Source organism: Vicia villosa, unplaced genomic scaffold, assembly GCF_029867415.1.
Source record: "Vicia villosa cultivar HV-30 ecotype Madison, WI unplaced genomic scaffold, Vvil1.0 ctg.000680F_1_1, whole genome shotgun sequence".
NCBI lineage: Eukaryota > Viridiplantae > Streptophyta > Magnoliopsida > Fabales > Fabaceae > Vicia > Vicia villosa.
This window is the reverse complement of record NW_026705304.1, coordinates 723,692-737,667: the sequence shown is the minus strand read 5'-3', so window position 1 is coordinate 737,667 and position 13,976 is coordinate 723,692. Positions and strand designations below refer to the sequence as shown.

Below are 13,976 nucleotides of genomic sequence, written 5' to 3'. Positions count from 1 at the left end.
ACAAAGATGTATCAAGACTTGAAGGGTTTGTTTTGGTGGCCTGGTATGAAACGTGATGTGGCACAGTTTGTGTATGCTTGTTTGACTTGTCAGAAGTCAAAGATCGAACATCAGAAGCCTGCAGGATTGATGCAACCGTTAGAAGTTCCAGAATGGAAATGGGATAGCATGTCGATGGACTTTGTAACGGGATTACCTAATACCTTAAGAGGATTTGATTCGATTTGGGTGATTGTTGATAGGCTTACAAAGTCGACACACTTTATACCTATTAACATCACATTCCCGATTGCGAAGTTAGCAGAGATATATGTCAAGGTGATTGTGAAGTTGCATGGTGTACCTTTATGTATTGTGTCTGATAGAGATCCAAGGTTTACCTCCGATTTCTGGAGAAGTTTGCAAGAGGCGTTGGGATCTAAGTTGAGGTTGAGTACGGCGTATCATCCACAGACAGATGGTCAGACCGAGAGGACTATCTAATCATTGGAGGATTTATTGAGAGCATGTGTTCTTGAGCAGGGAGGTTCGTGGGATACTTATCTTCCGTTGATTGAGTTCACTTACAATAACAGTTACCATTCTAGTATTGGAATGGCACCTTTTGAGGCGTTGTATGGTCGGAGATGTAGGACTCTGTTATGTTGGCACGAGTCGGGTGAGAGTGTGGTACTTGGACCCGAGATGGTTAGGGAGACTACGGATAAAGTGAAACTTATTCGAGATAAGATGAAAGCTTCTCAGAGTAGGCAGAAAAGTTACCATGACAAAAGAAGAAAAGATTTGGAATTCCAAGCTAGTGATCATGTGTTTTTGAGAGTCACACCTGTGACTGGTGTTGGGCGAGCTCTGAAGTCTAAGAAGCTCACTCCTCGCTTTATCGGTCCGTATCAGATATCAGACCGTGTGGGGAAAGTTGCTTATCGTGTGGCGTTACCGCCAAATCTTGCTAATTTGCACGATGTGTTTCATGTTTCACAACTCCGGAAGTATGTTTCAGATCCGTCTCATGTGATTCAGATGGACGATGTGCAAGTGCGCGATAATCTCACAGTAGAGACGATGCCTGTGCGAATTGAGGATCGCGAAGTGAAGGTTCTAAGAGGCAAAGAGATTCCATTAGTGAAAGTTGTCTGGTTGGGAGCTGCTGGTGAGAGCCTAACCTGGGAGCTGGAGAGCAAGATGCGAGACTCCTATCCCGAGTTATTTGAATCAGGTAAATTTCTATTTTCGAGGACGAAAATATTCTAGTGGGGGAGAGTTGTAACACCCGGAAATTTATTTATTCGCTTAATTTAGACGTTTGTGATGTTTATTGAATTTTCGCGTTTTGAAGCGATTTAGTCGGTATTAGTTCGGGATAGCGGATCGACATTTAATCGAAAATTTTAATATTTTTAGTATTAGAAATATTAATAAGCTAATATGTAGTGTTTTGGGAATTTTCTGAGTAATTGAAATTAGACCGTAAATATTAGTTATTGAGTATTAACCGGTATATTAAATAATCAAATTTTTGTTTTAATAGAATAAAAAGTAGAATATTATTATAAATAGTATTTTATTTTATTTTTTGAGTTAATGAGTTTATTGGGCCTATTTTTGATTTAGTAAAGAATAGAGAAGGGGGTGTTAATTACTAAGCCCAATATTATGATAAAATTAGGTTTTTAGTGTTAGTAAGAGGAAGAGGAGTGGAGAGAAAACCAGAAAAATAGAAGGCATTTGGAGGAGGTTAGGTCTTGAAGAGGAGAGCAAACTTAGAGAAATCTCAATCCAAGTGCTAGGGTTGTAGAGTTTTCTTCAATCCAAACAAGGTAAGGGTGGGGTTTTTCTCTATATAATGGGTCTTGTGAGAAATTATATGTTGGAGATTAGGGATTTAGGTTATTAATTTATTGTGTTGACTTGTTTCTAGAAATTAAATGTGTTTTCAATTTACTTGAATGGTTCTAAAACTACTCCTATGTGGGTTTGGTTTAAAGTCTGCGAAGAGCGGCACACTGTCTGTCGGACGGCAAGGCAAGCAATGGATATGATGTGAACTTGTTTCTTCTTTTTTTGCGCTGCTGTTTATGCATTAGAATTGATTTAAATAGATTCACATCTTACATGTTTGAATTAATTGTTCCAGACTATTAATTAAGCATATATATAAATGAATGAAACACCCACTTAGTGAAAGCATTCAATTGGCCTGCACTGCTAATTAATATGGTATGATGTTTAGATCTAAAGAGAACATATAATGCACTGTTAATATGTCATGCTGTTTAGATATAAAGAGAACATATAAAGTGGTGCATTATTATAGAAATGATGATGATGAAATGAAAACATTATTTAGAAATAATAGTATTAGTAGAAATTGAAATATAATAGAATCATGTGTAGTATGATTGAATTATGTAACAGTAGCATTTAGAAAACAAAATGAAATGCAAAATAGTCTCGTTTGATCGAAATAGCCGAATTAAGCGGTATAATTAATTGACTGGAATTTGATGAAAATTGACGTGGTAGCTAAGTTTAATTAGTACATTAACGTGGTGGTGTTCTTTTGTCGAAATTGTGATATTAATCGGTCGATTAAATTAATAGTGAATTAATTTCAATTAGCCTATTTAATTAGAATAAACTTGAACTTAGATTAACTATTCGGTTTAGCGGTAAATTACGGCATCTTGCGAATTTGACCGTGAATGTGATTGTTGTGAATATCTTTGTGATTCTTTTGCTAAAGACATTGTTCTTAAATTTAATGAATTTTCGGAATTGTTTCGTTGTTGTATGAAGTGTGAAGTGTATTACCTTTAATAATCGGTAATAATTGTGATATGGGCGCGTGCCTTGTGACGAATATTTTGGTGAAGTAAATGATAATGATGGTGTTGTGTGATGTTCGGTTCATCGAGTCGCATGCATTTGCATATTTATTGTGACAGCCTGGATTGGCAAATTAGTGACGAAGGCTTATGCCTTGTGCCTCTGAATTGGGCAATTGGTGACGGGGGCTGAAGCTCCGATTGGTACCACATGCATATACATGAGTCATGTCCCATATATTTCTATGTGATTCATAGCGTGACGTTTGTGACTTTGTTGTGATTTGTATTTTTGTGACTTATTAAAGGATGGGATTATGTGAAGATGTGAATTTGTGACTTAATGATAGAATGACTATATCAATACTTGTGAATGCGATTAGCCGAACATGTCTAATTTCTAATATATAATTTATCATGCGCTCAATTATATGAATTGATATCTCACCCTTTCTTTGTTTCGCCGTTGCCTTTATATTGGTAACGTGCAGGTGATTCGCATTGAGAGGAGGTTAGCCGAGTTGGTCTTGAGTCGTTGTCGCTCTGATACGTAGCACTCGGGGGGACGAACGCGTCAATTTACTTGCTATTGATTTATTATGTTTTGGCAAATACTTGAGTTGTTTATTTGAGATTGCCACTTTAATTGTGTTAATTGTTGAATTAAGATGCTATGAAATCTTTGAACTAATTGTTGAGTTTCCGTTGCACTTCTATGGAAGTTGTTTTATGTTAAAGACTATCATTCGATGTTGTCGGTTCTCCCATATTTTTTTTATGAATGCTATGTATCCGCTTTATGCGACGAGGTGATTTGTCTTTGAGAATGAATATGTGATACCTCAATTGCTTATTTTTGTGAATTTTTATACTCTGATTTCATTTAAATTCGTGGGTAGAATTGGGGTGTTACACATTCGGCCAAAATAGCACCGTTGGACAACAAGTGCTCCGCTATACCAAAATCCCCCCACAACCATTTACCATCCACCCAACCACCCATCGCGGCTACCGCCACCCCTTTCAACGCCGAAGCCTCATAAAGAGCCGGAAACTCAACCTTCAAAACCCTCCCGTCCAACCAAACCGCCTCCCAAAAAGGTGTTTGAAACCCATTATGAGTTGAAAACCTACACAAAGAAACAAACGGGTCAAGAAAAAAATCGGTCTCAATTTTCAACATATCCTTCCACCAAAAAGATGCTCTCCTCACATCTTTGTCATCTACCACCCCTCCCAACATCTTCACCGAGAGATCACCATAACGAGATTTTAAGATTTTGAAACAAAGAAAATCCGCCCCTTGAATGATCTTCCACCTCCACTTACTCAAAAGTGCCACATTGAAATCTTTAATATTTTTCACTCCTAATCCCCCTTTCTCAAACGGTTGAGTAACATCATTCCAACTAATCCAATGAATACACCTTTTCTCATTCCCTCCTCCCCAAAGAAAATTACTTTGGATTTTTGTTATTTCCTTCACCACCATTTTGGGCATCATATAGAAAAACATAGTATAAACGGTTAGAGAACTCAAAATGGACTTCAATAACGTAATTCTACCGCCTATGTTGAGGAACCTATTTTTCCACCCCTCCAACCGATTTTTCATTTCGGAAATAAGCGGACTCCACGTCTCATATTTTCTCAGATTAAAACCCACCGGTATTCCAAGAAAAAAGAAGTTACTCTCTTCTACCTTACAAGCAAGAGAGTTAGAAGCGGCCTACAAGAAACCTCTACCCACATTTATGCCAATCAACTTGCTTTTATTATAGTTAATGCCCAACCCCGACACTAGCTCCAAAGCCTTAAGAACCACTTTAATAGCCCACACTTGTTTCCAAGACCCTTTTCCAACCAATAAGAATATATTATTTAATAAATGCTAAAACCTAATTGTTAGTTATTTTTATAATTTAACATAAACCTATAATTTTAAATTAATTCGAACAATTTTGTAATTATTTTCTTTTTTGTCCTTTTTTTTGTTTTAAATTTTTATTTATTTATTTTACTAAATTGATTTTATAGCTAAAATATTTTGGGTTTAATTAATAAATCCGATTTTTATTAATTTAGTGTTTGACGTGACGTTAAATAAAATGTAATTTAAAAGTTCTCTCATTTAATATTCTAAACATGATACTTTTTATATATTTTGATCTCCGCACAAGAAAAAAATGGAGAGGCATATGCTCTTGGACTATAGAATAATTTATATATTATCAAAAGTCTCGTGCTCAAAAACTAAAAAGGGTAATATAAATAGGATTGATCTAATCACACTCATAATAATACAGACATATAATTATTAATTTGTAATGGAGGATTATTTTACAATGCTAAAAAAATTTAATTATTTAAGAAAGCTTGCAATTAAATCATCATATTTAGAGAAGTCTTCTGTAAACTCAGGTAAGACTTCAAAATTATTGATTCCCCCTGAAAATATCCAATCATTTGCAACATCATAATCTTTCCACGTATCTTCTAATACTTCTTGATTTACAGGAACAATGGGTTGCACTTCTGAAATATTTAGAGAAACTTCAGCAGACACTTCTTGTGGGTATAGCAAAGTTTTTATGGAAACATCTCTCATATTCATGTTTATCTCTTTTCCCTTCATTTCTTGACGACAAGAAGCATTTTCTACTTCAAAATTGTTCTCTGTACTCTCCGTCTCTTGAGAACACACATCATTTTCTACTTTAAAATAGTTTTCTTTTTTCTCAGTTGTTGGAAAAGAAACATTAGCATCTATATGATTGTCCCCCTTGCCCTTAGTTTCTGGTAGACAAAAAACTTCACCAACTTTAATGTTATTTTCTTTGTTCTCAATTTTTGAATGACACAAAACATTTTCATCAACACATATATCCTTTTTGACCTCCATTTTTGAAGGAGGGCAAAAAATATTTTCGGATGCCACATTATTCTCTTGGTTTTCAAGAACCTCTTGAGAATACGTGGAGTTGCTAGGAACAATATTCTTCTCCATTTCAACATGATTTATTTTTTGAACCTACAATTAATAAATAGTAATGAAATATTAAATTATAATTATGTTTAAATAAATAATGTAGCAACAAAATCATTAAAAATAATTTGATGTATCACCTTTCTCTTATAATTTCGTTTCTTCCTAGGTACGAAAAGACTAGGAGGAAGTAAATCTCTAACTCTTACTTTAGGAATACTCAGCGAAACTTTGGTCGAGACTTTTTGTAGATATAACAATGCTTCTGTTGAAACATCTGCCACATCCATAATGATCTCTTTTCCCTTCATTTCTTGAGGACAATAAGCATTTCCTTCTTCAAAATTGTTCTCTATGTCCCGCGTCTCTTGAGAACACACTTCATTTCCTTCTTCAAAATTATTTTCTTTTTCCTGAGTTGTTGTAAAGGAAATATTTTCATCTCCCTGATTGTCCCCTTTGTCCTTACTTTCTAGTAGACAAAAAATATTCCTTACTTTCTAGTAGACAAAAAATATTACCAAATTTAGTGTTGTTTACATTGTCCTCAATTTTTGAAGGAACTGGAACATTTTTAGATGAACAATTGATATTTTTGTCCCTAACCTCTAAATGAGGACAAGAAATATTTCTTGTTTCAACATTATTCTCTTTGTTTTCAAGAACTTTTTGAGGATAGGTAGAGGTGCCAGCAGTAATATACTTCTTGACATCAGCATGATTTCTTTTTTGAACCTAAAATTAATAAATAATAATAAAATGTTAACTTATGTTTCAAAAAATATGTAGAAGCATCATTATTTAAAATATTTTGATGTATCACCTTCCTTCTATAGTTTCTTTTCTTCCTAGGTATAGAAAGACCATGAAGAAGTAAATCACCGACCATTATATGAGGGATGTTATGTTCACTAGCTTCAATTTCAAAATTATTTTCTTCGTCATTATACTCATCGTCCTAACAATTATTAGAAAAAGTATAAGTAATGAAGTATAAAAAAATGATCCAATATTACTAGAAATATAAAATTTAAATAATGCAACATAAACATTATTTACAATCATCACCTGTTTTTTTCTTTTCCTTGTCTTCAACTTAGCATATATTTTGGGAAGTAAGTTATTCACAACTTCTGTAATAGATCGCAATTTTCTACCACCATTAATAGAAGTGTGAATATAGTACTTCAAAAAAAAAAAAAAAAAAAACATAAATGAATTACATTAGTATTATTGTTATTAACAAATACATATTATTTATTATATAATTAGACAATCAAAATATTATATCATAGACTTAGGAGAAATCAAATATAAAACCTAAATTAAGAAAATATTAAATCTTTATTTTTCTAAAAAAAATACTTATGAGCCCATTATAATATTATAAATAAAAAATCCAAAACTTAGTTAAAAAAAGTTTTAAAACATCCAAAAGTAGGGATTATATTTTTGGTTTAAAATGGAAAATAAAATTTAAATCAATAGAAACAAGGAATAAATTATTTTTTAAAATTCTAAAGTCAATTTTACAAATGAAATTGGTATTATTTTTTAAAAAGGTTAAATAAATAGAAATTATCATTAACAAAAATAGCATTATATTATTTATTAAAATATCACACACACACACACATATATTATTTCATACAACATAATGATAAAATACATACACACCAATTTAATTAGAATATTACTTTAACATTTTCTTCTCTATTTTAAAATATTTTATTCATAAAACAATTACACCACTTTTCGGTCCTTTTAAATTTTTTCTTTAAAATGTAATTTTTAAATTTTTTTATTATAGTTATTTTAATAAAAAAATACCATTTTTCTAAAAATAATTAAGTAAAGGGAATTTTTACAAACTTTAATAATATAAAAGACTAAAATTATAATTATAATTTAATTTAATAGGAATATAAAATTATTCTTAATTAAAAAATAGTTAAATAAAAATATACTGACAGTTAGGGGTGGGAATAGGTCAGGCCGACTAACAGGGGCCTACGGCCAGCCTACATAGGCCTAGATCAGGCCAGGCTTTTTAGATAAATAGAAAAGGCCTAGGCTTTTTTATAAGCCTATTTAGCTAAAAAGGCTAGGCCACAGGCCACATAAAAAGCCTTTTAAGCCTAAGAGGCCGACCTATTTAAATACATATGAATAATTTTATTATTATTATACTATATTTTTTACATTGAATTAAAAATATAAAAATAAATTATAATTATCTTGAAAAAATTATAAAAATAAGATGAAAAGAATCTTATGAATAGTGTCATAATTAGTTGTTTCGATAAGTTCTCTCAAACAAATAATATCACAAAATTGATGCTACTGGGTAAACTCAAATAAATTAATGCAAACAAACATTTAATCTCATTGATCTTTTAATTTGTTAGTCTATATAAAGACGAGTTGAATGACTTATTTACAAATGTTCAAATGAAATAGGCTTTTAAGTAGGCTAATAGGCCAATCAGGCCTTCAAAAAGGCCAGGCTCAGGCCAAAAAAATATGCCTATGATAGGCTACAGGCCAGACTTAGGCTTTGAATATTATAGCAGGCCAGGCTCAGGCTTGGCAAAGCCTAGCTCGGCCCAGCCTATTCCCAACCTTACTGACAGTGTACGTAAATATATTTTATACAATCAATCAATCATAACCGTTAATAAATTTGAGATGTTTAATTTTTTAAAAAAATAATATAATTAAATAGTTATGTTCCATTGATATTGTTAAATTTTTTACCCTGACATAATGTAACAATAAAAAATTATTTTTTTCTATTTTATTACTTTTTGGATTCTCTCTTTCTGAATATCATTTGCATTACACTACTTACTTTTAAACACTTAAGAAACAAAAATAATTACCGTATCACATATTTTGGATTTTCTCTTTCGGCATTGTATTTCCCAATTTTCCAGATTAGATAACATATTGTCAATTCCCGAAAAACATGTTCTGTCAAAATTTGTGGAAAATGAAAAAGAGATTTTTTTTCTTTTTCAACAATAATGTTGTCAGAAGCTTCCCACGGCGACTAGTCGATTCCTGTAAAACAAGACCATCATGTACCACAATATAAATACAAAAATGTTTTAATTAATCAATTGTATTCTTTATTCAATTTTTTTGGTTATTGGAGTTGAACTTTGTTGGTTATTGGAGTGAGAAAATATTGAAATGGTTAACAATTATGCCTTTTGCGTAAAGAATAAAAAATACTGTATAAAAAATTCTGTCTTTAAACTGCAACTTTTTCACACAAGACAAAAACGATGTGTTAGTAAAAGAATTATGAATAAATGAAGGATATAAGAAGAAAACTTCTTTGCCAACCTCCCTACCTTCTAGTCCACCTCTGGTGAAAACCCCATACTACCCCTGACTTCGGAAATGCATTTCCGAAAATGCAAGAAAAAGGTGTTTTCGGAGATGCATCTCCGAAAACGCCTTTTTTCTTGAAAAAATTGTCTTATTTCGGAAGTTCATTTCCGAAAACAGTATTTCGGAAGTTCATTTCCAAAATACTGCGATTTCTGCAGATTTATCAAAACACTCCCCCTCCCCCATTCATTTACCCTAACTCAAAACAAAAACAAGCAAAGGCGAAAATTTGTGCAAACAGGGCTCCAATCACATTGCTAAACAACATTCAAAAGCCCTCAAATCACTCAATTTGTAAGTTTTGAAATTGTTAGATTCATTATTCAAATGCATGTTATTTAGGGTTTCAATTGCATAAATGATATATGGTTAGGTTGTTAGTAGTATTTAGGTTGTTTAGAAGCATTTTGAATTGGTTTTATGTCTGGTTTTGGGGTCTGCCATGGAAGTTGCAGAAAACTCCATCGCAGGGGTGTTTCGGAAGTTCATTTCCGAAAACACCTCCATCCCAGTTATCGGAAATGAACTTCCGAATTGTATGAGAAGTTTAAATTTTTTAGTTTTTTATTTTGTCTCGCATATTAATCGATTTCAATTGTTTACAGGAACATGTCAGACAACTAACCAGCACGCATCAGACAGGGTAGGGAGACCCAGACTGCGTCGACTAGAGAAGGTAGGGAGTGTCCGTTTTAATTTGCAAGTACTTTATTTTTAACGCTTTTTGTTTATTGTGCCTGTTTCTTTGAAGTTTGTGTGCATGCGTTCTGACTTCTTTGACGGCGTGTCGCTGGTTTCCAACGTCTTTGTTCTTTAATGACTTGTCTGTTTCCCAAGCGTTTTTGTCCCCTTTCTTCTTTTATAAAAGGAGGTCTCATGGACCTTTCTTTCTTCATTTTTACGCAGGAACGGGTGGCGATAAGGGAAGAAAGGGTTCTTCAACCTCGTGCTCTCGCGGAGTGAAGGAGGTGAAGGAGAAGAAGAAGGTTTTGACTGGTTCTGCTTCTCGTCCCCTGGGGGTCCATGGCTCGGACGTGCAGGCTCAGTCTTCAGGCGTGAGAGTCATGATCAACGCTGATGGTTCTGAGACTGAGTGGGATGAGGATTGGTATAATTATCTTCATTCGGAGGAGTTCGCTCGTCGGGCAGAATAACGTGTTTTTGTTTTGTTTGATGTGTATTTTGTAACGCTCGTCGGGCAGAATAACGTGTTTTTGTTTTGTTTGACGTGTTTTGTTTTGTTTTGTTTTGATTTCAGATTGTATCTTTCGCACAGTGTTTTTGGATTGGATTTATCATCTTAGTATTTTCAATTTATCTGTTGCTTATTTTTATTTGGCGTTTGCGTTTAATTAAAATGCGAGACAGTTTAAGAAAAAACATAAAAAAAAAACACAGTTTCTGCATAATTCGGAAGTTCATTTCTGAATTCACTCCCATGAGGTGTTTTCGGAAGTTCATCTCCGAAGACACCCCCCATGAGGTATTTTCGGAGATGCACTTCCGAATTGTGGAATTTTTTTTAAAAAAAAAGCGCTTCGGAAGTTCATTTCCGAAGCAGGGGTATTTTGGGATTTTCGCTGGGGGTGACCCCCATAGGGAGGTGGCTAAAGAAATTTTGTATAAGAATGCATACATCAAGTGGTATAATTTCCGCATTTGTTCTGATCATTTCACGACACACGGATCTAAAATCTTTTACTTTGTTCTGTGTCATGTAATAAGATAGATACATTGCATTAGCTATTACATATATTTTTGTATATTTCTAACAAAATAGATGATTAGGGATGAAGGGAAAATAATCTATATTAATGCTTACCTTGATATTATCTCGAAGCAAGTAAGCCAGCTCTTGGCCAAAAACACCATCTTCGTGATTGTTACCCATTATTTGAAATAAAAATGAAACAAAATTTTATGTGAATAAAGTGAAATTTCTACTTGGTGATTATAATGATTTTTAACTCTTTATATAGAGAAGAAAATACTCAGAATTGAAAAGCAAGAAAGTACAAAATTACAATATTTGACCAATAAAAATTAATAAATATGTAAAAACAATAGTAAATGCAAAATAAGAAAATAAAAATTTTTTTTTTTTTTTTATTATAGTAAAGGAATTTAAAGTTCACGAATCTTGATCAAAGGCGTTGAATAGAACAATATTTTATATATTATATCACTATTTTATACATATAGTGTTCAACAATTAAGGAAAAACTCACAATACTTATCCATACACTCACACTACCTTTTATATATATATATATATATATATATATATATATATATATATATATATATATATATATATATATATATATATATATATATATATATATATATATATATATATTTCTAATAAATGGTATATAAAGATAAAAATATCCTTAATTTGTTTTATTTATATTAACTGGCAAACATTCTATTTTTCTATAAAACATAATATATTATATTTTTATTTAAAATGGGAGAATATAGATGAATTTGTTATGTTTTTTATAAAAAAAATTAAAATATATATATATATATATATATATATATATATATATATATATATATATATATATATATATATATATATATATATATATATATATATATATATATATATATATATATGAGGACAAAAAACCTTAATTTTTATTATTTCCCTTAACTGTCAAACAGTATATTTTTCTTTAAAACATAATATAATATATTTTTTCTTCTAATTTTCTATTAATAAAAACCAAATTAAATTTAACATATAGTCGGAAAAAAATCAAAAATTCAAACAATGGAGATATTATATATTTGTTTGAAATAGGAGGATAAGGAAGAATTTGTAATGTTTTTTAAATTAAATTAAAAAATTATTGCATATAAATATAATCTTTAGATTGTATTGTATATGAAGACAAAAATATCCTTAATTTTTTATTAATTACCTTAACTGTCAAACAGTATATTTTCTATAAAATCATAATTTAATCTTAACTGTCAAACAGTATATTTTTATTAAATTTAGATTCATGAACAGAAAACATTCCCACCTACTAATTAATATAAACCTTTTTTTATTTGACTCGTATTTTTTTATGTATTATTTATAATTTAGTGGAAAATAGCTTTACATTCTTTGTATTTCATACTTTTAGTATTTTATATTTTTCATCTTTCACATTCTTTTTATTTCATTCACTATATAAAGAGTTGGGAGAAAAAGACTGATATTAAACAATCGTACTTTGTTTGTCTGAATCTTAGTTTTGGTCCAATATTTAAAAAAATTACACTAAAGCAAAGAAGAAGGGAGAAGAAGAGGACAATTTCTCAAGAGGATCGGTTATGTTTTGTGATTCCATGACGGATTCTGACATAGATTGGTATAATACAAGATTGCAGATTAACAAGGAATCCATGGTAGCGAAGACGGTGAAAGACTCTATATTTAGATTGGGGTTAGTTTGTATGGATCCTGAAGAAGAAGCTCAACTGAATATCGAAGTGATGGAGAAGAGAGACAATGAGGGAATGTTTGTTAGGATTGCGAATTCGGGAACTCTGAAATGATTATTGTTACTCTAAATATTAGAGGAGGGGCAGTTATATAAAACGAAAGAGGATTGGCTTTATGATTCAATTCGGTAAGGTTGATATTTGTCTTATTCAGGAAACAAAATTACCTAGTTTTAATTTGAAGTTGTCAGAAGAGTTTTGGGGGGCGAAGGATGTGGAGTGGACACATCTGGATTCTAATGGAGCTTTAGGAGGTTCGGTCATTTTGTGGAGGAAGAACTTAATAGATCTTATTTCGAGCTATAAAGGAACGGGTTTCGTGGGCTTGAAAGCGAGACTTAATGGCTTATGTATAAACTTCATAAATGTGTGCGCTCCCTGCAATGCGATTTTGAGAAGAGAGGTATGGAAGAACTTATTGAGGTTGAAAAATTCGATAGTGGGGGAAGATAGGTGCATAGGTGGTGACTTTAACTCTGTCATGTTCAAGGAAGAGAGGTTAGGAAAGAGTGCTGGAAGCTGTGGCAAGGATTCTATAGATTTCCTTAACTTTGTGGAGGAAATGGAGTTAATATATCTTCCTTGCGTGGGAGGGAGATTTACTTGGTTCAGCGGGAATGGTTGTGCTATGAGCAGGTTGGACAGATTTTTTATTTCTGATAACTTGGCATTAATTTGGAAGTTAGATAATCAGGTCGTGGGTAAAAGAGTATTATCGGACCATTGTCCAGTGTGGTTGAAGGCAGGTGGGTATGACTGGGGGCCTAAACCTTTTAGGTTCTTCAAAGGCTGGTATAAACACAAAAACTTAGACTCTTTCATGAAGAAGGAGTGGAACTTACTATCCGTTAAAGGGGGAGGTGACTTCGTTATGTACGAGAAATTAAAAAGGCTAAAGGTAAAGTTTAAGGTGTGGAACAAAGAAGTTTTTGGATGGATTGACTTGAGGATTGATGAGAAAGTTGAAAAACAATATGACCTGGACTAGTTCTTGATTCTGAACGCGGGAGGAGACGTCTCTGGGGCAGTTAAGGCAAGAAGATTAGCATGCGAGGAAATCTGGAAAAGCATGGAGATGAAGGAAAGTATACTTAGAATGAAGTCAGGGAAGAATTGGCTTAAGGAGGGAGATCTCAATACCAGATTCGTTCATAATTCGTTAAAGGAAAGGGTTCGTAGGAATTCTCTTTGTATGGTTGTCACGCCTAGTGGCTTGGTAGAGGGTGTTGAGGAGGTTAAGCTTCACATCAAGGATCACTTTG

The 13,976-nt window shown here is 32.3% G+C and overlaps 1 protein-coding gene across 1 annotated transcript; it reads left to right on the top strand.

Annotated features, from left to right (window-relative positions):
* Positions 1–12,558: 12,558 nt before the first annotated feature.
* LOC131630421 (uncharacterized) lies at positions 12,559–13,702 on the top strand. The gene is made up of 2 exons (XM_058901199.1): positions 12,559–12,735; positions 12,869–13,702. Exons 1-2 carry the CDS (start codon positions 12,559–12,561, stop codon positions 13,700–13,702), a joined length of 1,011 nt encoding a protein of 336 aa, XP_058757182.1.
* The last annotated feature ends 274 nt before the right edge of the window (positions 13,703–13,976 follow it).